Here is a 23,363-nt window from a genome sequence, read left to right as displayed (position 1 = left end):
AGCTGTAATAGAAATGCTATTTTAGTTGTCACTTGTACCCTTTTCTAAGTGCATTTTTGAACAAACGCTCCCCCCTCCAAGCACATTTTTTAGCCACGGCTGAATAACTTTTTGTATTTTCAGGCTGTAATCATATTTCACAGACAGACAGTGATTTCAGAAGTTATATCGATGAAGGTCAGAACAGGCAGTGCTGGTGTGGCGCAAATTGAGTCATTAAAATCCATGTTATATAAAAGAGCATTGTGATGACAAAATTGCATGTGAGTCATGTTAGACGCCATACTTGTGCCACCTGTCCCATTACTAACAGGAACAACAGCCCCAGCACACAATCACATCATTGTTTTAACATTAAAAAATGTTCAGGGCCATCTGGAGCACCACCCACATAACTTAGCAAGCCCTATGAACAAATCATGAAGGAGTTTGTCTCTAATAAAAAGTTACAGCATTTGGAGGTTTTCATAACACCTGTAATTTCACTTATGAAGCTACAGTGAATTAAACCACCCCACTTCTTGACAAGATCCTGGAAGCTTTTTCATTTACACAATTTTTTAGAACCTGATTTTATTCATATCATATCATCCATTGTAATTGTGTTACATAAGAACAACTGACATGCACCAACACGCTCAGTCTTACAGTGTTATAGAGACAATAGTAGCCAATCATGAAAAGAATCGTTTTCAGACTGGAAACAATGCCACCAGTCAGAGATGCATTTTCTTCCATCAGCCTCCTGGGGCTTTACAGATCTGCTTCTAAGACCAGAGCCACCTGCATGGTCTTATGCTTTGCCTGCTTGTAATATAGCTCTGGGCTCTTCCAACCCCAGATGAATGAGCTCTCTTATCTTGCTCCAGCTCTTTAAGATTCCTTATCAGGAAAGACTTAGTCTAGCTACTGGATGGCTACACATCTGAGCACGACTGACGCATTCGTCTCAAATTGCTTCAGTGCATGAGATCAGTTCCCTCACAAGCACTCAAAGTCTCTCCTCCTATTCTCCTACAACAGCATAAGAGAAACTGAGATCTTGTCTGACCCCCAGCATCCTCATCAGATCGCCGTCCTTCCATCTATCCATCCATCCTTGCTTTGTAGGGAGGAAGACTTCCCGTGGGGATGGTCCCAAAACAAAAAGACAAATCTGAGACCTATTAATAAAACAGGACACTCACATTTCCATCATACTCACGCTAATCTCAGGCAGCTGTTATCTCTAAGCAGGAAGTGCTTTCTGGGCCCACTGCCGTGCTGACGGGGGCACGTACCCAGTAAACAGGCTGAAAGCGATAAGATAGTTAGTGTTTGAGGGGTGATCTGTCCTCTCCAGAATGTTACAGAACCCTGAGAGTCCAGGTCTGGGGAATAGTCGTTGCTGGTGGCAGCCCACATTGAGAATGGAGTGCTACTAACCCAGGACAAGAGGGCAATGCATGATGGGGACCTCTCTGTACAGATCAACGCTTCTCAGCACTGGTGGCATCAGTGTGTCAGACTATATACGCAAATTCACGGTAAGATCCTGCTTTAGTGCAAACAGGATGAGAAAATTCAGTACTTAGAGGATATATTTTTCTTATAACGTTATAAATGCCTTATAAGATCATAACTGCCATAAAACTTATTTTATATGGGCTTTTGGTCATTGTCATTTAAGCACTGAACAACTATTTTTAGGAGCTAAATACATTTTTAAAGATCCCCTTATCTATTGAATATTAATTTAGTACTCTCTCATGAACAATTTTTTTTCTCATATGAAAGCTTTTAATTCAAGGGGTTTGTAATTCTGAGGAGAATTTTCACCAATTTTTACTAACAAACATATTCAGGGTTCCCTTTACCTCTTACATGGAGAATATGCGATTACTTTAATTACTCTATCTGTGTACTTTGATCGTTTATAAGCTTCTTTCTTGAGCTGGTCTTCAGTTCTTTGTCATTTTCTCTCTTCTTTTTGGTAGCAAATCATCTCAGTATTGTCTCACAAATTGTTGCACTTTTTGACACTGGCACCCCTTGGCCTTGTAACAAATTGCACATTGTCTGTAATATTTTAAAGATGTTGTACATTAGACAGCACAATCCTGTCTCCTTTCTCAGAACAAAGACAAAACATCAAAAGGCAATTAGCTTGTGTGGGTGAGTGAAGAAGAAAAACTATTTATTTCAAGGGAGCATATTTAGTTTGGCCTATTAAACAGATATTTGATTGAATTTTTTTATTTGTCTCAACAATTTCAGCGAATGGTCCGAATGATAATGGGATTTACATCAAATTTACACCCCATCATCCTGAGTGCTTTTGTCTGAGGCAGAAGCTGGATATAGACTCTTCTGCTGTCCCTGCCATGTCAAGCATTTATGTGAGGGCACAGAAGAGATTGTAAAATGAGACTACTGTGCAAACATTACAAGGCTAAACAACACTATGGACAACAGCATACATCCATTAACAAGACAGAACCCTTTCAATGCCATATCATCTCTATCAGGCTAACACAAGTACAGCAGTGTAACAGCAGAGTTGCATTTCCCCTCCTAATGCACACTGTGTACTCAACATGTTTGTGTGACATTTTAAATGAGTGAAAAAAAGGTTTTAATATATTAAGCATTGTTAAAGTTAGCTTATCTTTGCCAAACAGATATTCTTTCCCAGTGATGTTAGCTATCTTACTGGCCCGAGTCCTGCTGTGGAATGGAAACTGAGTTGCTTATGTTGTGCCAGCTTGTAATAACAGATCCCCACCACCACTAAATAGTCAGCATGGAGCCACATTCCTGTGGCTGTCGCAATACTGGCATCTATCTCTATTGCATAATAAGGTTATACTATATTGTGAGAATTGCATTCTGGCATCCGAACAAAGCAGAAAGCTCTTATAGAAGGATACAAACAAAAAGTCCCTGGCTTACACATGGGGCATTGACATTATGGACAGAAGGTCCAGAGAGTTCAAGGTTTCCCTTCAGGCCACTCTAGAAGCCCTTTTATTAGAGGTGTCTTGCACATTTGGTAGACACTTTTATCCCAAGCAACTCACATTGTATTCAAGGTATACATTATATCACTTGTTACAATGGGAATCAAACCCATGACCTTGTCATTGATAACACTATGTGCTACTATCTGAGCTAGTAATTTCTTTAAAACCTCTTAATAGATTTTAGGTCATAGAAAAAAGAGTGGAGCTTTACAATAGCATTCAGTTTTTTTCTGGTCTATTTACATTAATTAATATAATTTATGAATCTGCTATAGCTGATTGTAATTCATGTCTATTCATTATTCATTAGTTAATGTTAATTTACAGAGCTTGAAATGTTGGAAATTAATATGATGACGTTTGTTTATGAAATCAAATGCAATGAATGTTGTAAAGTGTACAAATAAATTAGTAATAGACATGGGAAGGATTTTGTTTTTATTTTGTGAATGAATGTACATGAGGAAATTTGTCCAGAGAAATTTGCTTCTTTAAATTATTTCAGTTTTGGTCATGATGATGTTTGATACGATTTTGTTGTTGTTGTTGTTGTAATGATTCAGTTAATGGAAAGATCCAGGATTGATTATGGTTGGATTCCAGATGAGGTGAGAGAGAGACAGTTGTCCACAGAGGTTTATTTTTACTTAAAATCTCAGCCAATGTCGCGGCACGCTCCAGTGAGGGTGTTAAAGGTCATATATAGTTAGCAGGGTGGATCCAGTGGTTGAGTCTCAAAGAAAAATGGATGAAACTGTGCAACAATGAATTTCAAAAGAAAACGTGCCAAGAACATGAAAGAGTGAGATTATAGTTTTCTTTCCTCTACCTAATGACCAACCATTTACAAAGTTCATTCCTTGCATGCCCACTTGTCAGCAGCATCTGCTGAGGAGAATTTAAATGTTTTGGTGACGTCAAGAGTCCGCTGGAACTTTGGCAATCATCAGGGCCTGCTAGGTCATTTAAAAGGCCAGTCCCACTGTACGTAGGAGAGAGAGAGAGAGAGAGAAAGAGAGAAGAGGGGGAGAAAAATAAGTGGAGAGATAAGATACCCATTGGAGGTGTTTATTTAAGTGGTGTCATGTCTCTGGCACATATCAACAATAGGGTTTGTCTGAGCTCTCTGTTTTGTGAGAGGCACACAATACCTCAGACAAGCATAGAGACTGCAGGGGAACAGAAATAGGGTGCAGCAGGATCAGTGGGGCTTCCTCTTTTTCTACATTTTCTCAGTGCGTGTGACAGGGGCCAGCCATGAGTAAACAGGCAACTCTGGCCTCCTGTATTGCCAAGATGTATGATGGTGGCAGGCTGGAGCACTCTGGAAGTCCATCTGGGACAGTCAAGAAGCCAAATCCAACTCTGATAGGTAGCCTGAGCAATGTGGAGGTCAAGTTAAACACCCTGGAGGGGAAGGTGGAACAGATCGAACATACCCAGACGGAGGTGCTTCACAAGCTGAGTTCATTGTGTCAAGGAATGGAGGCGCTAGAAAGGAGTCTTAAGCAGCAGGGTGGTCAAGAATCAAACGTGATTAAAAATGGCCAGCGAGAGAGCAACAAACTCCCTTTCCTGACAGAGGTCAGATCGCTTTGTGGCGAAACTGTGGATCTGCTTCATAATCTCAAGCACGAGGGCCAGGAGCAGAGAAAGAAGATTGAATGTATGGAAAGTTCTTTGTCCACACTGGAGAAAGTATTAGGGTATGTGGGTGATGCTTTCCGTAATTCAAAAATAGTGGCGTTCATCCTCAATGGGGTGGTGCCTTGGAGGAAACAAGGCCTTCTGGACAATGTGGAGGAAGAGGTCAGTAAGATCCTGGTCATCCTCTGTTCGAAACAGATAAACAGAAAAACACAGTTTATGTGCTATTCAGCATAACAGGGCCAATTATGTAGAATGAGGTGAAATCTAAGCTGAATATTTCCAAGCTGTTTACTACAGCTAGAGCTGTCCCTGAAAATGAGGACAAATTCAAAACAGCCTGCAAAGTGAATAATACCTAATGTGCAAGGTATTGGTTGTTTCTTTTAAAAAGAGCTCCCTAAGAACAGAACATTCTGTTTTTGTTTTTGCTAATCACTTTGGTTTTTCTTTAGGTTATTGCATTAGAGCCTTACAATAACTATATTATTCATGTTATCATTTTATTTAATTGGAAAACATAGAATTTTAGTGTGGTAGTTGTTGATCTTTACAGTTTATAAGATTTAACTTAGTAATAACATAGCAATAACTATATTACATAATAATAACTAATTCATAACAACATTCAGTGCTATATTCAGCTGTCAAGGTCATTTGTGTATATAACTATATACGGTAAGTTTCTCCACTATTTATTTATTTATTGTTAGCTGATCTATTCTTGCTAGTGAACTTGTTACATTTATGGCCAATCTAACCTTTAACCAAGGTTGCTATTTTATCTATGATGAGCCTCGTGTTTCAAATTCCTAGAGTGGATATGTGACTGAGCTGATGGTGACAGAGTGTATGTTAGCTCAGCTTTGCAATTAGCAAAGCCATAAACCCATACCTTTAAAACACATACTTTATGTTCAGTATACCGAAATGTGAATTTTTCTCTTGAAATTCTCTCAGATCCGCTTGTTAGAGGACATATTCCATTTCTTTTATGGTTTAACATTGATAGACGCTAGAACTGTTAATTTAAGACTGCAGCACTTTATAATTATGAAGTGAAATTGCTTTTGGATCCAAGTAAAATTGTGCAATAGTTGGCTTACGCTAACTGGAGCCTTTCACACTGTGTGTAATAAGCAGATCAACATCTGTTGTTAAACAGTGTAATTATACCAAACATTTCATGCAGCAAATGCCAAAAACCAAAAATGGACTGTTTTGTCACAAATCGCCTCTTGAGCCGTGTGATGAACATGAAGCTACGTGAACAGCCATTCTGTAAACAGGTTGACTATTATAAAAACGCTTCACCATAATCAGCATAAACATTGTGTATTGTTATGATTCACACACACCTCATGTATAAAAGATCTCAAGATGTAATTACTCATAGAAGTATCTTAAGTACAACTTCGCCAAATACATTAAATGAAGTCCAAGTTTGAGAGAATATTTGAAATTTGTAATTTCTGTTATTTCAACTGTATGCTATTATTACCTACAAAATGTACGTCTGTTTCAGCAATTAGAAGAAAGCTGGCAATGTGAAATACATGTTTTAATCATTCTATAATGCATAAAAACCAGCAAAAGTGTAACATATCTGCAATTCGGATCCACAGAAAAACAAACCAGATGACAACAGCATTAAACCGAACCACAGTTTCTGCCATCAGAGCACACAGACGGAGGAGATTAAAGAAGTCATTTCAGGTATGATTAAATATATCTTAAGCAAATTATGGACTAGAACTGTTTTTATTAAAGTGACAGCTTGTGAAAAATGATGTGCCAGAGCTTTTTCCAGCATGAATTTCAATTTACGGTTTTAAAAATGCAGCTGAGACTGAACTCCAGCAGACAGAGGTCACTCATGCCTCTGGTCCCAGCAGACTATATTCTCCTGAAGCCCTTACAGGAGAAAGTGAACCTTTGATACCTGTTGGTACGGGAGAAAGCTCCAAAGCCTTAAAAAAAGCCAAAGAGGTGACAGTGAAAAGCAGAGCACCTTTGCAGTTCCAGACATTTGCTCCTGATGTCCAGCTGGAGACAGAGGAGAATGAAGTGCACTATGTACCCAAACAAGAGACAGACGCTGTGCCAGCTAATGCTGAATGTGTCACTGGGACAACAACTAAAGTGGGAAAAGATTTGGCTCTTCAGCAAGAGAGGTGAGATATTCCCACAAATTGCTATTTAAGGTTCAAAGCAAAATGCTGTAAAATGAGCTAATTTTCCTCCCATCTTGATTTTTAAAAGGGACATTGCCAATGACATGTTACGTTTTTTCAAGACTGTAGCAAAAAGTGTCAAAAATTACTATGGGCTGAAAAGCAAACAAGTTATAATGGAAGACCGAACATTGTCATTGGCCACCTTCGGAGATAATTATATGGCAGTCAGGAGCATAATTGCTCTAATGGACTTTTTTTAAAGACTTTTCTCCAGCAGATAAGAACTATATAGAAGATTAGAGACCTCACATTTACAAAGTATTGTAATTAACCCTGCTGAAGTGACCAGAACAATCAATTCAGAAGCTGAAATATAAAACAAAACTTATGAAATATATATAAATATGCTCATTTTCGGTGAATAATGTTCAGAATAACATCTCCGAACAGTCCAGAAAATAAATATCACAGTCATAAAGAACAGCAATGCACCATTCCTAAGGCACAACCAAACAGCCGTGTTTTTCTCATCTGTCGTAAGAGTTTTAAAGGCAAGAGTGCTGATAATGCAATCGCAAGAGCACTGTATTTTTAATGTGCTAGCTGTGTGTTTTGCAACTGAGACACAAAAAACCATCTGCCTCAAATAATAGGCTGTGTTGTGCTTGTGGGAAAGCATAATTCATTAGACTAATGGCCAAGGTCTTGAGATTACACTATGCGGCATTGCGCATAGTGACTGAATGCATGTTGCTAGGCATTATGTGTTTTAGGCCATTTCGTTTCATTCAAAACATTCCAATTAAGGACCTTGTGCTGTTTTGGGGTTTGCCATTGTTCATAGTAGCCTATCATGAGCAGCCACATAATATATCATAGACAACAAACCAAGTATAAAGCCACTTGAATGCCTAATATGCTGATTCTTGATTCCCCTTATATACATATTTTTTAATTGATTACATATCATATCATGTTCTCACATACACTGTTATTTTTGGAAAGTGAATGAAGAGCACATCAAATGGTTGTTCTTTTGATTATTCACAGGTCTCTTGAACAGGCAGATGCTTCACAGGTTGGTGAGAAGGCTTCACTCAAGTCAATAGCTCCTGAACAACAAGTGGAGCCGAAGGATGAGGATCCTCAAAAACAGGCAGAGGTTTCACAGGCCTCATTGAAACCGTTCTTTCCTGGACAGCAACTGGATAAGAATCTGGATGTTCCTCACAAACATCTGCCCTGCACCAAAGAGCCTTTCAATAAGGATGTTGAGGTTAAGTCACAACATAAAAAGACAGTGGAGAGGGTAACACATGTACTAAAGCATGATGAGAGAAAGACAGAATCTGATCCAGTTAACAAGAAAAACGAAAATAAAACAATTGAGAAGATTTTTGAGTCTGACCCAATGAAGAACTGTGCAGCTCCTTGTTCACAAAACACAGCCGTTTTTGAGGAAGTAAAAGCAAACTCATCACCTCTGAGAAAAGCTGAGTCACAGCTACTGATCATTGGTGAGTTAACCTTGTGTTACTGCCAGCTGACAAAAATCATTTCAACCCTCACTAACAGGGAATGGGGATCATGAAACAAATGTATGAATCCTTAACTGTTCCATTAATTATTCTTTTAGTACTTTTAAGAAATCTGGGAGAAAAAGAAAAGCAATTCTATTGTCAAATAATATTTAAATAAATAATTTTTTAGGTGGCATGAGTGCAATCTGACAACTAGCATTTATTAACAAAATGATAAAGTGTATCTTTAGCTAAACACAATCATTTTAACAACAAGTAATTGTCAGTAAGTAACTACGCTGGTCACACAATCAAGGCTGATTTAGTTGTGTGATTCACATAAAAAATAAGGCTCGTAAGAGTTAATTGATAGGGAGTTGGAATACACTTGTATGTTTTTGATTCACTAAACAGAATCAACTCATAGGAGCACAACAATTACATGCACTTTAAAGGTTTGATTTCAGTCAGGCTAAAGCAGTTCAACTTTCTAATTAAATTAGACATTTTAAAATAAAATGAAATGAAATTGCACCAGCAAATCTGCAAACTGCGAACTTTGCTGGAACTGCACTAAAGATATCAGCATTCATCATGTCACCATGCATGCACGTATTTGGTGGGTATGGGAAGTCTCTTAGCCTGCTGGTATTTGTTTTCTAGATGACAGTCCACCTCTTCCAGCCCCGTTTGAGCATCGCATCGTCAGTGCCAAGCAGGTTCCCATGAACACGTATTATGCCGTCAAACCCAATGAAGTGCTGGGCGGGTGAGTCCATGTTTCACAGACATTGTTCACCCAAAACTAAAACATTCTGTAATCATTTAATCACTTGTTGTTCCAAACCTGTATGACTTCCTTTCGTCTGTGGAAATTAAAAGAAGATTGAAGAATGCTGGGAATAAACAGTTTTGGTTACCACTGACTTCCATTAACACACTATCAAAGACATTTACCAAAATATCTTCTTTTACGTTCCACAGAAGAAAGAAAGTCATACAGGACAACATGATCGTGAGCAAATAATGACTTAAATGTTTGGATGAATTATCACTTCAAATCCATTTAATTATTTATTTAAATGGTATTCGGTGAGTAAAAAACCAAATGAGGATGACATAGCCTCACAATCACAATTGAATTTATTTTCCAGGTGTTTGTACATGAAAGAATATAAATCAGATTTTTCATGTTTCCAATAAAAAAGCATGAATTAAGCTTGTTTATATTGCTAAAACAGGCAAAAACATCAACATTTAAAAACCTAATTCATAATATGTTCTCTGAAAATAAGCTTTAATTTCTATGAAGTATTTTGTTATGTGTGTTTTTTTTTTTGAACGTAAGACCAATCTCATACTTGCTAACATTTTTCTCTTGGCACTCTGTGATATTGCATATGCCCAGTCACATCTGACACACTGACAACGGTGCAGCAGATAAGAGTATTAAGTGGAGGGAGGGTTACTCTCTATCCAGGACTGGTAGATATGCATGCGGGCAATGCCCATGGAACATTTAGCACTAGTTGAAAGACTGGTACACACAGACACGGGCTCATTTGCACCCCCTCTTCACTTCTCGCTCCACATACAGTATGCCACAAATAAGCACTGGCTTGTTTTTTGACTCCTCATAGGCAGAGTTTATTTTGGGCAGGTGTTGAGCAGGTCTGTTTGCATGGAACTTTTTTTTTCAGCCAGCAGCAGCCGCCATCTTGACACAAACATGTTATCTCACCCCATGGAGACACAGCAAGTAAATACACAGTGAGAGGAAAAACAGCAAATGGTGACAGATAACTTTCACAAAGGTTGAAATGATTTCCATAATCCATGAAATGAAATCTGTGCGTGTATGTGTGTTGTTGCAGAGGCCGCTTTGGACAGGTACACAAGTGTGCTGAACTGTCGTCAGGTCTTATGTTAGCTGCTAAGATTATAAAAGTCCGGGGAATGAAAGAGAGGGTGAGTACAAAATATGCATAAACCATTAGTGTTTCAAAAATGTTTACCGCCCTTTTCTCTCTTTCTTTCTCTCCTCTCCCACTCCAATCTGTCCATCACTCTGTTGCTGTTAAGGATGAGAACATTTCCTTGACAACCACTGACAGTTCTGTGCATATGAGCATATGAAAAAATGTGCACACATTCACACATGCTCTCTGTGCATCATAATATCTGGATTTAAAAAAAGGCATATATTCAAGCAGAAAAACACATTATATTTATACAGTGCTCCAAACATTGAGCTGTTTTCATATAATGCAGAATATAAAATTCTTTGCACAGAGTAACATGTATTTTCATCTGTTCCCTACATCCTTCAAGCTTCCACAAGTGCTGCTAATTGCATCTAATGACAGTTCTTCTGTCGTAAGCACTTGCCCTCTGTGCAATGCCATTCCGTGCCCTCCGTGCTGTCATTTGCCACCATTAGAGAGCAGTCGGTTAGGAATGGGGAGTACAGATTATTTTCACTCTCTTACTTCTTAATTCCCGACATTTGACACAAATGTCAAAAGAGCAGAAGAAGTCAACACACAATCACATTGAGACTGTATGTACACTCAGTCTTTCCAAGCGCCATTCATGGAAACATTTGCATTTTGAAATGCTCCTTCTTAGTGACAACATGATGTGCCATTCCTTCTGCATGCGGCGTCTACTCCAAAGCATGCCGGAGAGAGGGAGAGTAGCTTTACATGAAATAACTGAATGCTTTTCCTGGGTCAGTCCACAGAATAGCAGACAGGAAGAGCCAGAATAACTGGGGCAGACAATTACAGGTTTGGCAAAGGCTGTCAAGCCCCCATTTTGGAAAATGTTTAAACACTTGTTTTTGTTACCCCATGCAATCATTGTAAATCAACTTCCAGCAATTTAACTGTGCAATTTAAATTCTGAAATAGCTTCTCTCTTACTAATGACCTCTTTTTAACTGCTGCTATTATCCATTTGGAGAGTATAACAACACCTTTTCAAGCAGCCTAAAATATAGGCTTTAGACAGCTGGTTGAAAAAGAAATACATTGCAAATCATATTTATTTAGTATTTGTTCTGGCATTGTTTTATGTATATATATGTATGTATACCCCCCCACCACCACACTTTTTTGTGCTTTCATTCCAGGATGAAGTGAAGAATGAGATTGGAGTGATGAACCAGTTAAATCATGTTAATTTGATTCAGCTGTATGATGCTTTTGAGTCTCGGACTAATCTCACACTCATTATGGAATGGTAAGTAGACCCCAATGTACTAAAAAGGTTCACTGAAATTTTGACCACCTGTGAAAATTTAAAGTTGTTTTAAATATTAATTTTAACTTGGCTTTGGACAGTATTCATCAGGCCTCATTTGCAAAGCAAATTTTCTCTCCTGGCCTGGTCTTCACATTCTGTCGCAAGAACATAGAGCTCCCACACAAGCCACTTTACACAGTCATGATGGTGTGTCATCTTCCTGCCTTGTTCACAGATTTAATTCACATTTTTTGATGGCATTGAATTGGCAAACAAACGCTTTTAATTTAGTGATGACATATTTGTGTGAATATTAATATTTGTAATACAAGACATTACAATAAATTGTTTTTTAGGTACCACTAGAAATAAAGAGTCTTAAAATTCATTTTTGTTTTAGCATTAAAGAAAATACTTGAACCCACATGACTTAAGCCACTTAATGTCATTTTGCCTCTACAAATAGACTGAACTAAAAAAGAGGAATTAATTTGTGATGTTCATTTTAAAATATCTTCCCCTGGTTTGTTTTTTCAGTGTGGAGGGGGGTGAATTGTTTGAACGTATCATTGATGAGAATTACCAGATGACGGAGCTGGATGCCATCGTGTTTACCAGGCAGATTTGTGAAGGGGTTCAGTACCTTCACCAGCAGTACATTCTCCATTTAGATCTCAAGGTATACCCCACGCACAGCACTGAATGTTATAATGTGATACTGATGGCATTAGCAGTGCATAGTGTCAGGTGTCTCTATGGAAATAACCACCAGTGAATCACCCATGTATGTCAACATTAGCATTAGTCTGAATGTCATACATTTTAATTAGCGTACTGCAAAGCGACTTGTGTTGCTGTTAACATGTTGTTTATAGGAAATATGGAATGCATATGCATTACCAATCTACATAAATTTGCTTGTGTGTTAGTAAAAGCCTGTTCACACCAAGGAATAGAACGAAAAAGATAAAGTCTTAAAAATCATTCTAAATGTAAAAGTAGCAGTACAGTCCACCCCGTAACTATAACGACACAGAGGAATGATATGAGTCCATCCTGCTTTATAGCACTCAAGCATTTAAAGTGACAGATGACAAAACTGAAGCACGCACTTACAGTAAACAGAACGATGATGTACAGTGGTGTGTGCATGTCAATATAGTTATTGTTTTAGTTTTCATTCTTGGTGTGAACAGACCTTAAGTCAGGTGTTGGATGTTACTACCCTTCATAAAAATACATCTGAATCCCATATTTAGTTCTGAAATACTAAAGTTGTTATTTATATTGTTACAGTTTAAGTATTTATAATCAGTTTTAATTTTAAATCTTATTTATCTTAAATTTTTATATTTTCTGAAATTTAGCCAGAAAACATTTTATGTGTGAGCAGCACAGGGAATCAGATCAAGATCATTGACTTTGGACTCGCGAGAAAGTAAGTACGCAGACCTCCTTGAATTCTCTTATTGAAAAGAAAGCATGTAAAAATAATTTTGAAGTGAACAAAAGATGCACTTTTCTCGGTCTTGGATAATTATTTCTCTAATTGTTACTCATAAAATAAAATGTTATAATAATGTGTTTTTAGCTTACATGAAGTCTTTTGATTCACTGCTATACTAGCACAGTGCACATGGTCTCCATGACTACATTAACTTTCCTCGATGAGTAATCATGTTTTTATATCTTCATTTACTTTGAGCTTTAAAGTCCATACAAAATCTATTAAATGTATTGCAAACTAGCATAACGTTTCATTTTCCATATCTTTTAAGAATCTTCATTGGTGGACAAAACACTGGTGTGGGAAATGTGGTTTATATATATATATATATATATATATATATATATATATATATATATATATATATATATATATATATATATATATATATATATATATTTAGCAGACTTTGTTTTCCAAAATGACTTAAAAATTAAAAACATTACAACAAAAGCAAGGCATGCTACAAAGAAATGGCACAAAATCCAAAAAACAAATCTGCAAAATGTGTTTGTTCATCCCACCAGGTATAGACCCAGAGAAAAGCTGAAGGTCAACTTTGGAACCCCAGAGTTTCTGGCACCAGAAGTTGTCAACTATGACTTTGTGTCATTTCCTACAGACATGTGGAGTATCGGCGTCATCACATACATGCTGTGAGTACACAATAGAGGCAGTAAGGCAGATCTATTTATGCAGTATTTCAGAACATTATGTTGACTTCCAAAGTTCAATATAAAGAATTGTCATTAAAGAGGCAGAATCAACATTCATGAAATACTGTAAGTGCATATACATTAATGATTTATTTATAACAGGAAGAAAAGTCTCCCTTTCTTGCTACGCTGAATTGCACAGTGACATAGACTCCTGAGTGAAATATCAGAGAGATCAAAAGCCAAATGCAAATGTGATGCCCATGAAAGCTTTAGAGGGCTCATCTGAAAGCATTGAATGGAGCCCCGATAAAAGGGCACCAGTTCCATACATCTCAGAAAGCATGTTACCAACCCTGCTGCTCTGAAAAACAAAAACAAAACACAGTATCCCATCTGTGTTCCTGTGCCCCCATCACTCTGCTCCCCATGAGCAGTACTGACCCTCTGCTCTGGCCAATAGCAGCCAGGCCTCAATGACTGAATCAATACTAATTACCTGACTGAAAGCTGCTGGTGGAGATTTAGAAAGGCTTGCCCATCCAGAGAATATGTGTGTCACCTACTTCACACTTCTCTGAGAACTGAACGCCCAACAAACCACAGTGTATTCATTTCATTATAGCGTTTTATTTAAAGTAGACACAAACACATAATTGTGTTAGTGGTCAGTTAAGCCACCATAACTATTGTTGCCTTCATTTCAAAGTGTTTATAGACAATATTGGCATTACGATTGTGTGTCCATGTACTTCTATGTTTATATTATGCATATGTAAATTTATATTTTATTTATGTTCAGTAACATTTTACAACAAAGTTCAAATTGTTAACATTACTTAATGTGTTTGATATCATATCAGCATAGCAACATTTTTAGTAATCTAGGTTAATGTTAATTTATAAATATTGTTAATTCATAATAAATAAATTTTTATTTCCTAAATAATATATACAACTTGAAATATTTTAAATGTAAGAGTATATATAGAATTGAACATTAATGTGGATTTATAAACGCTGTAAATGTTGTTATTGTGCAAAAACAAATACATTTTCTGGGTTATTCACTTCCTTTATGATTTCTTTTTTCAGTTTGAGCGGGCTTTCTCCATTTATGGGTGACAACGATACAGAAACCATGAATAATATTCTGCAAGCCAAGTGGGAATTTGATGCAGAGGCATTTGAGAATGTGTCAGAAGAAGCCAAAGACTTCATTTCCAGCCTTCTTGTTCCCGCCAAATGGTATTCATCCATCCATCATTATTCCACTAATGCAAAACCTTAAAGTACAGAACATATCACAAGTCACGTTATTTCTTCTACTTTTCTAGCCTGCTCTCTCGTGGCATTAAGAGCCTCACTTTTCTCTTCCATCTCTGCCCCACTTTGACCTGCTCAGGTTCCCTTAATGCATCCTGACATCAAAACTGAAACCTCTCAAAATGGAGAGCTGTCCACCAAAAACTGGCACAAATAACATATAATTGGCTGGTGACGTAACATGGCCTGGTGCATTTTAGAGCATTTGGAGCTCACTTTCATGTTGCTCTGTCTTAGCTAACCTCTCCCACACAAGGGCTGTATTGCTCAGTTGGCATGAGATAATAGCAGGCTGGCACAGTAGGTGGCCATGAGAGGGCACATTGTCTTTTGCCCACCATCTTACCACGGTCTATGCAGTAAACGTGATAGTCTATGATCCAGTGCACTTTGACAAGGTGCACTTATATGCAGTTTGACACCAACCCTGGCCTTCCTCCCTTCTCTTTATTTGTGGTGACCTCCTCACAGCCCCCGAAACATGCCGTGTGATTCATATCATATCACATTATCATGATGATAATCAGCTAGATTATGTCATTCTTACTGGCAAAAATGCACGAAGCAGTCTTTTGGCTTTGTTGGCCAAATGTTAGCACAAGTTATCCAAACTTACCACAGAGCCTGTCCCAGTACATACATTTTTGAGTGAGTACATGCCACAGGGAGCGAGTGAGTAAAACTGTCCCAGGTCTGAAAAAATGCCAAGGCTCAGTGTCTTATTGTTAATATCACTTTAAACAGTATTTTTTTTTAAAGTATTTGAGCCTGAGCATATCCCATTAATCATCATGTTCAGAAACTCACATGCTCTGAAAACTGTATATTATCATTTCATTTGGAAGTCAAATGTGAAACATTTGCAACTGCTTTTTTCACTTAATTAGAGGAACTAAAATTAATAAATTGTGTTGCCTGTTAGGGACTGAACAGACATCAGGAAGTTTATTTTAGACTGCAAAGTATTGAAAGTCTAATTGTCTTTAAAAACTTGACTTGAATTTTTAAAAATAAAAGTGTGTTCCATTAGGTAAAAGCTCTATACTTGAGGGAGCTTACTTGAACACTTCGGCCAAATGCAGGAGAGTCGTCTGTAAACAGCACAAATACCACAAGTGTGGGTATCGGGACAAGCACAGTTAGCCAAATCTTGGTTGTGTCTCATTTCGAAGACTGACGCAGTGTTTTTCGGCCACATACAGCATTGAGGATTTCTCAGTTAAGAAAAGTACCCATTACACTGCAAATAAATAAATCTCAGTAACACATTTTAGAATGATATTTTTCTCGGTGACATATGCATTCGACAATGCCACCTCTGGAGGGTGCAGTCTTTGAAATTAAACAGTTTGAAATTAAGCGTTAAAGATGTTTTAAACTAAACACTAAATATAAAATATATATAATATGATATATAAATCTGTAATGAAGAAACCGTAGGCACGTCCTGATTTTGCCAAAGTAAGATGTGTTCCTAAGTCAACATATTTTTGAGACCCTGGAACAACATTTTAATCCAAAGATTTAGTCTTGACCATATCCCTACACCTAAACCTAACTTTTTAACCATTAGTAATCAAATCAGAGGAAATGATAGCCGAATGACCACCAAACACTGATAGTAAGCCTAAACTACACAAAAACTATAAACTGGTTCTTCAAATCTGATTGGTTAATCAAAGATGTTGATCAAGGAACATGTCGCACTTGGTAAAACCAGGTTCTGTGGCCTACCAGTACTTATATTTGTTGATTTCCTGTCTATATGGAAAGTGTTCAATCAGCATAATGATCAAAACATGTCTAAGGCTTGAAAACAACATGAGTCTTCACACAGAAGGATTTGAACTGTATACTGCATTGATTATTTCTTTGATCATCTTAATGTGATCAAACCTTAATGTGTGTGTTTGTGTGTGTGGTCTCTATGGTAGCAGCCGTATGAGTGCATCAGGGTGCATGAAGCATAGTTGGCTAAATAACCTGGAGGACAAGGCCAAGATGTACAAAGTTCGACTGAAGTCTCAGATGAGGCTTCAGCGTTATGTCGCCGCTCACCGCCAGTGGAAGGTATGGAGTCATGAGTCTGTACATGTGTATGATTCTAAATGGATTTAGAACCTTTGGTGTTGGAGTATTGTACCACATAACATTATAACGTGATCCTGTTTATTTTACAGAAACATTTCTATGCGGTTGCTGCAGCAAACAGGTTGAAGAGGTTTCAGCAGAGCAGATCAGTTAGTACTCCAAATTAATAACCTGGAGGAGCATGAGAGGACATCACAGCATCGCACACTGGGAACATCAACTTCTTGTCTGAAAGTGTTTTAGATCTTGTTAAAGGTTTTTCTTAATGTATCTTGCTTGCAACACTATTGCATTTAATTTACACGTCTTTATCATGCTTTTACACCAGGAGTGTTTGGCATGGATATGCAGGATGTGCTTTTGAACCACATGAAAAAAGCTTTTGTCCCTTCTGTGAAGGCCTTTTTCTTGGGCACTACTGCCTTATACTAGTATTTAAAATTAAGTGTATTCATTCTCATGGTTCAGTATTATATGTATACTAGTATTAAAAAACATAGCATGAAAATTTGATGTAGAATCACTGTATTCATCCTATATTTCTGATCTTTGTTAAGCATGTTGATTAGAAATGGAAACTGATTGAGACTCAGCTGGCATGGAGTTTTTTACTTTACAAAATTTGCATTTAAAACCTTTCACTGGCTGTTCCAGAATAATCTGAATGTTAATATTGTGACTTGAAAATTGCTTTTTTGTGTGGTTGCACACAATTCATATAGTAATAGCATTACCACAAATAGATGCACAAAGGTAGTTTTGCTCATGGCATAGCAAATGGCATACAAGTACACCAAAAGTAGCAGGGAATTATAGGGCAGTTCTGTTTGCTATTTCTCTGTCATAACTCATATGTGTGTGCTTATATAGAAATCATTGTATTGTGTATTTTCACAAATTGCCCAAAGAGAATTAGTGTTTATTCAAGAAATGAAAATCCCAGAGAAACTGAGAAAAATTAATTGTGTCAAGAATATACATTTTATTCATATTAAAATCAAACTGAAACTGGAAGCAGATGAGCCAATCCTTTTTGAAACAAACGGATAACACCCAGAAGATCTTAAATACTAACATACACCACCTATGAGATTTTTCAAAGGTGATTCAAAGCAATACCACAGAACACTGCGAGAAATAAAATCATATTGTCACAAGACATAATCAGCCAAATCATATTGGATCAAACAAACATTAACACGCCAACTAAATGAAGGTAAAATACTACAATCTAAAAATGCATTATCTAAGTAAGGAACTTAACACTTAGCAAACCTTTATTAAACACAGGCACAATATTAAAGCGGTCATATAAAAAGTAACCATCCTTGCACAGTGAAATGGCAATAAATCAAAAGGATAATAAAAACTGCCTAAATTCCTCTGGAAATGTCCAAATTTGAATGAAACTATGAAACCAGAAGAAGGCAGACAACTACTCTTCGTAATAGAGTATTAAATCCAGCTCAAAGGTCCCGTTGACATTATGCAGAACCATTATTAAATAAAATGGAAACATAGAACCTTACAGAGTTCAAGAATCTAGTGGCTTTGCTTTTAATGCATTTTCAAGGATTTTTCTTTTCCACTCTTCATAATTTTTTGTCTCTTCTTCCTCAGTCTTCTCAACTCGCTCTTGTTTAGGGGATGTTGAAATCTTTCCATCTGGAAAAAAGAAAGAAAAAATTAATAATACTTTCATATCATCAAACATGACATGTTCTGCCTATTATTAAATATTACATATAGAAATATTAATCATTAGTCGTATTACTGAGAGAAAACTTTTTCCAGAGCTTAAAAACATGCTGATGAACCAGAAAAAGTTATGTAAATGTGCACACACTGTATATAAGGGCAGCTGATGGGTAGAAAAATTGTTTGCCATTATTTGTGTTAAGCAAAATGGCTTTCTTACCATCTTCTTCCGTTTCTAGTATTTCAGTGAGAGTCTTCTGCCTCTTTTGAGCAGTTTTGACTGGTTTCTCCATAGATGTAGGTCCATCTGAGGGTACAGGGACATATCAGACTGAGGGCCCTATTTTAACGGTCTAAAGTGCACGGCGCAGGTGCACTCATGGTGCGTCCGAATCCACTTTTGGTACTTTAACGACGGGGAAATGGGTGTTTTTTTTAGCGTACTGTGCAATAAACCAATCAGAATCTCCCATCCTCTTTAAAAAACAAATTTACACGGCGAAAATGTAATTTTTCATTTTTAAAAATGTTTGTGTGCTGCTGTGCGTCCTTGTGTGTAATAAGCAGCGTGTACGTGCATTGTGCACCCGCCTATATGCACATATTACTAACACGCTTTAAGTAACAAAGAAAAAATATTGTACCAGATTTTTTAGACCAGCATGCCTATGGGCACACAAATGGGTGCAAATGCATTTGCTATTTAAACAACTCAGCGCAGGAAGGGAAAATGAGAGTGTGTTTGGCTGAAACACTTGTGCTGTGTCTTGCGCCGGGTGTATGACAGGGCCCCGAAACTTCAATAACTACTTGAGAACAAACAAGCTGCTCTTTGATGTTGAACTGCACAAAAAAATAAACAGTCTAATTATGATATGTCTGTAGCCATCGCAACCAGTCAAATGGGTTTCTTTATGACAGATCTCTTTGAAGCAATATCTCTTTATTGAAAAAAAAAGATTAAACGTTGTGCAACTTCAATTACAACATCTTTGTTAAACATGAAAGTCAGACCAAGATCTCCTACAAAAAAATGCTTTTATGCCTTTATTATCTTTAATTAGGCTACGTATCATTTCCCAAAAAGCTTTTGTTTGAAGGAGTCACACTTACTGCAGATCTCCTGTCCGAATTTCTGAAACTGTGTGCACAGCCGGTCAAAGATCCCCTTCTTTGCTCCAGATGAAGAAGCCAATTTCCTGTCAGCTCTGATTTTCATGCACCTTCAAACAGGAAGGACAGAACCAATTTATTTTTCCATCTTCAGTAATGAATGTTAACCAGTTGCAGTTTAGATTTGGAGATTTCTGTGGATTGTTGGCATGCATAAAATCTTTTTGACCCATCTGGGAGCCTTTATTTATTTAATGCACTTCTCATAGCTTCATATTAAAGTACTTATGGCCTTACACTGGCACTGTGAAGAGCGTGATCAGGGTCTCAAGAGACAACGGAGCTCAAAATCTAAATTAATCTCTAACGTGATTGTCAAATACACAATCTTCCAACAATTTAAGTATTTTTGAACCATTTATTATTTGACACAATGACGATATGACATTACAGTGTCCTATACTCACTTGCATGCTGCATACAGAGCTGCTGTGGTAAAGAGAGGCTTAGACAGGTCAAGGTCTTGTTGCTGAGCAGCGGGCAAACTGGTCTCATACCTGCTCAAACAAATACATAATGTAGGTTTAGATCAAGTCATTCGATTAATCTCAACTGCACTGATGCAATGTGAAGACTCACCGCTGAAGGATCTGAGAGGCCACTTTAACTGCTTCCAAACAGCCATACTGCACTGCAAGATCTCGGAGACCCAGGTTTGACTGAAGGCCCAGCATGCACTCCATAGACTTCAGATTACTGGAGTACACCTTAGGACTCAGTCCGGATAGTTTGATGGCATACTCCTATCCAGCAGAAAGTTGAAAGAGTATTAATTGATACAATTTTTGCAAGCAAATAGACACACTACTACACATGCTTATGATTGGTTCAATTACTACATATTCTAAGTTCAATGGTTATTGTGTGAAAATTATTTTTAACAATTTTTCTACAATAACAGCGGTCTCCACTGCATGTCCACCACCACAAACTATTTTGCCCCAATCTCTCTTTTTGCACAAGTCAATCAGTGGACAATTATTCTCTATATTAAATACGAGATGCATGAAGAAAACTGAATATTTGTTTCCATTGCCAACCAGGCTGTAATTGAGCCTAAATAATCGCAAAAAGTGTTTACATATTATTTGTGTACATTTTAGATACATAAAGGGGTAGCTATAACATTAGCTTGGCAAAGCAAAGTAATAGGCTATTTATTTATAAAACACCAATTAATTCCAATGAAGAAAGCTATTTAATTAATAGACAAATAGACAAATACATTATTGAGATTAAACGATCTCGGGGAAAAAAAGAAAGCCTACTGACCGTAACAGTAAAAGATAAATCGCACATATACATATTTCCATTACATAATGTAGTAATTCAAGTGCGTATGTGTGTCACTCTGTAACGTTACATGTATAAGTAACATGTATTACAATCACATCACACAGTATGGGAATTGGATCTTGCCTTGTCTAGAGGAAACTTCATTGAAGTCGCTGCCAACTCGAGGCAGATAATGGCCTTGCTGGTGGCTGTCACAGAACCCAGTCCAACACACTTCACTTGAGATAATCGCATGTATTCCTCTGCTTGACTGAAAATAAGCGATCACAGTTAGTTGTCTTGTTGTTCACTTCAGATTGAACCAAACAAGCGACTGGTCTCTCTACACTGTCACACTACACTTACCTCAATACTTTAACAGCTGTTATCCCGATCTTCGAAGCAAGCTTACGAAATAAGTCTTTATCCATTTGTAAAGTCGTTTGGATCTTAGATCTCTCTAACCGAAACAGCGAAACTTTACTCACACACCAACTGATTTCGCGCGAAAACGAACACGTGTCACTCCAGAGATAAACGTCAGGCCCTTCCATTGGTGGATCAAGAACTGGGCGTGGACAATCTCGTTCGAGTAAAAACATTACGTATAAACCTTTATACAGTCTGTTATAAACATTAACTACTTTTAAGTATTCGTCAATTGTAACGTTACTACATATGGCTTAGCGAAGTGCAACGATATGAAATGCTTTTTTCTTCAATTGTTAAACAAATTTAATGATAATCCGAGTATTTTATAGTAAACGTGTTTTTAGTCGTCTCTACAGGGTTTGCTCTCTGTCTCGGGGCGTGCTGTGCGCGAGGAGCAGAGCTCGTCAATGGGAAGTTCGGCTCTTTTGGCTCAGCTCCCAAAGAAGAGCCGGCTCTTTCGACTCCTGAATGGCTCTTAATTTTGGATTTTTTGTAGGCCTTTGTTTCACCATAACTTTGCAAAAATTTATGGTTTGTGTGTTGAAAACCCTTTCATGGGTAGTGTTTTTATGAGAATCCTTATAATTGCCTAATTTTGTGCATTTATTTTGTTACAAAACCATTCTTTTGTTTAATATTTTAATCAAACATTTTATTGCACAAATTAACAACAAACCCGCAAATTAATCTACAGAACTAGAACCAAACTCAAGCAAACAGTATTAATGTCCTCAGTAAAGATTGGCATTCAAAAAAATCAGATGCCTTTGATGGACTGATCCTACAGTCGTGGCCAAAAGTTTTGAGAATTACATAAATATTAGTTTTCAAAAAGTTTGCTGCTAAACTGCTTTTAGATCTTTGTTTCAGTTGTTTCTGTGATGTACTGAAATATAATTACAAGCACTTAATACGTTTTAAAGGCTTTTATCAACAATTACATGACATTTATGCAAAGAGTCAGTATTTGCAGTGTTGGCTCTTCTTTTTCAGGACCTCTGCAATTCGACTGGGCATGCTCTCAATCAACTTCTGGGCCAAATCCTGACTGATAGCAACCCATTCTTTCATAATCACTTCTTGGAGTTTGTCAGAATTAGTGGGTTTTTGTTTGTCCACCCGCCTCTTGAGGATTGATCACAAGTTCTCAATGGGATTAAGATCTGGGGAGTTTCCAGGCCATGGACCCAAAATTTCAACATTCTGGTCCCCGAGCCACTTAGTTATCACTTTTGCCTTATGGCACGGTGCTCCATCGTGCTGGAAAATGCATTGTTCTTCACCAAACTGTTGTTGGATTGTTGGAAGAAGTTGCTGTTGGAGGGTGTTTTGGTACCATTCTTTATTCATGGCTGTGTTTTTGGGCAGAATTGTGAGTGAGCCCACTCCCTTGGATGAGAAGCAACCCCACAGATGAATGGTGTCAGGATGCTTTACTGTTGGCATGACACAGGACTGATGGTAGCGCTCACCTTTTCTTCTCCGGACAAGCCTTTTTCCAGATGCCCCATAACAATCGGAAAGGGGCTTCATCGGAGAATATGAATTTGCCCCAGTCCTCAGCAATCCATTCACTATACTTTCTGCAGAAGATCAATCTGTCCCTGATGTTT

The 23,363-nt window shown here is 37.5% G+C and overlaps 2 protein-coding genes across 3 annotated transcripts; one reads left to right on the top strand and one right to left on the bottom strand.

Moving 5' to 3' along the window:
• The first annotated feature begins 1,294 nt into the window (after window positions 1–1,294).
• On the top strand, window positions 1,295–18,060 carry mylk3 (myosin light chain kinase 3). 2 transcript variants are annotated; one of them, XM_059513750.1, is made up of 13 exons: window positions 1,295–1,526; window positions 6,275–6,365; window positions 6,493–6,823; window positions 7,877–8,343; window positions 9,010–9,115; window positions 10,221–10,314; window positions 11,480–11,589; window positions 12,130–12,271; window positions 12,960–13,030; window positions 13,627–13,755; window positions 14,851–15,003; window positions 17,016–17,151; window positions 17,262–18,060. In XM_059513750.1, the coding sequence occupies exons 1-13, from the start codon at window positions 1,446–1,448 to the stop codon at window positions 17,337–17,339; spliced, it is 1,989 nt and encodes a 662-aa protein (XP_059369733.1). In that variant the 5' UTR covers window positions 1,295–1,445; the 3' UTR covers window positions 17,340–18,060. The 2 variants fall into 2 exon arrangements, with proteins under 2 accessions (XP_059369733.1, XP_059369725.1); XM_059513742.1 differs by lacking the exon at window positions 1,295–1,526 and adding an exon at window positions 4,074–4,811.
• A 14-nt stretch (window positions 18,061–18,074) lies between these two features.
• Window positions 18,075–21,819, bottom strand: orc6 (origin recognition complex, subunit 6). Its single transcript, XM_059513762.1, has 7 exons — window positions 21,685–21,819; window positions 21,463–21,589; window positions 20,623–20,786; window positions 20,451–20,540; window positions 19,984–20,093; window positions 19,091–19,177; window positions 18,075–18,837 (listed from the first exon to the last, which is right to left on the bottom strand). Exons 1-7 carry the CDS (start codon window positions 21,747–21,749, stop codon window positions 18,707–18,709), a joined length of 774 nt encoding a protein of 257 aa, XP_059369745.1. The 5' UTR covers window positions 21,750–21,819; the 3' UTR covers window positions 18,075–18,706.
• Window positions 21,820–23,363: the final 1,544 nt, after the last annotated feature.

This window comes from Carassius carassius, chromosome 2 (assembly GCF_963082965.1).
Source record: "Carassius carassius chromosome 2, fCarCar2.1, whole genome shotgun sequence".
In the NCBI taxonomy this organism is placed as follows: Eukaryota; Metazoa; Chordata; class Actinopteri; order Cypriniformes; family Cyprinidae; genus Carassius; species Carassius carassius.
The sequence above is the reverse complement of the archived record's forward strand: the minus strand, read 5'-3'. Positions and strand labels throughout refer to the sequence as shown.

Excerpts from the sequence above, each read along its gene's own strand:
- mylk3 (XM_059513742.1), top strand. The coding sequence starts at position 4,260 with ATGAGTAAACAGGCAACTCTGGCCTCCTGTATTGCCAAGATGTATGAT. Across the intron at positions 6,366-6,492 it reads GATTAAAGAAGTCATTTCAG|CTGAGACTGAACTCCAGCAG; the intron begins GTATGATTAAAT and ends TTAAAAATGCAG. Across the intron at positions 12,272-12,959 it reads TTCTCCATTTAGATCTCAAG|CCAGAAAACATTTTATGTGT; the intron begins GTATACCCCACG and ends TCTGAAATTTAG.
- orc6 (XM_059513762.1), bottom strand. The coding sequence starts at position 21,749 with ATGGATAAAGACTTATTTCGTAAGCTTGCTTCGAAGATCGGGATAACA. Across the intron at positions 21,590-21,684 it reads ACAGCTGTTAAAGTATTGAG|TCAAGCAGAGGAATACATGC; the intron begins GTAAGTGTAGTG and ends GCTTATTTTCAG. Across the intron at positions 18,838-19,090 it reads ACTAGAAACGGAAGAAGATG|ATGGAAAGATTTCAACATCC; the intron begins GTAAGAAAGCCA and ends TCTTTTTTCCAG.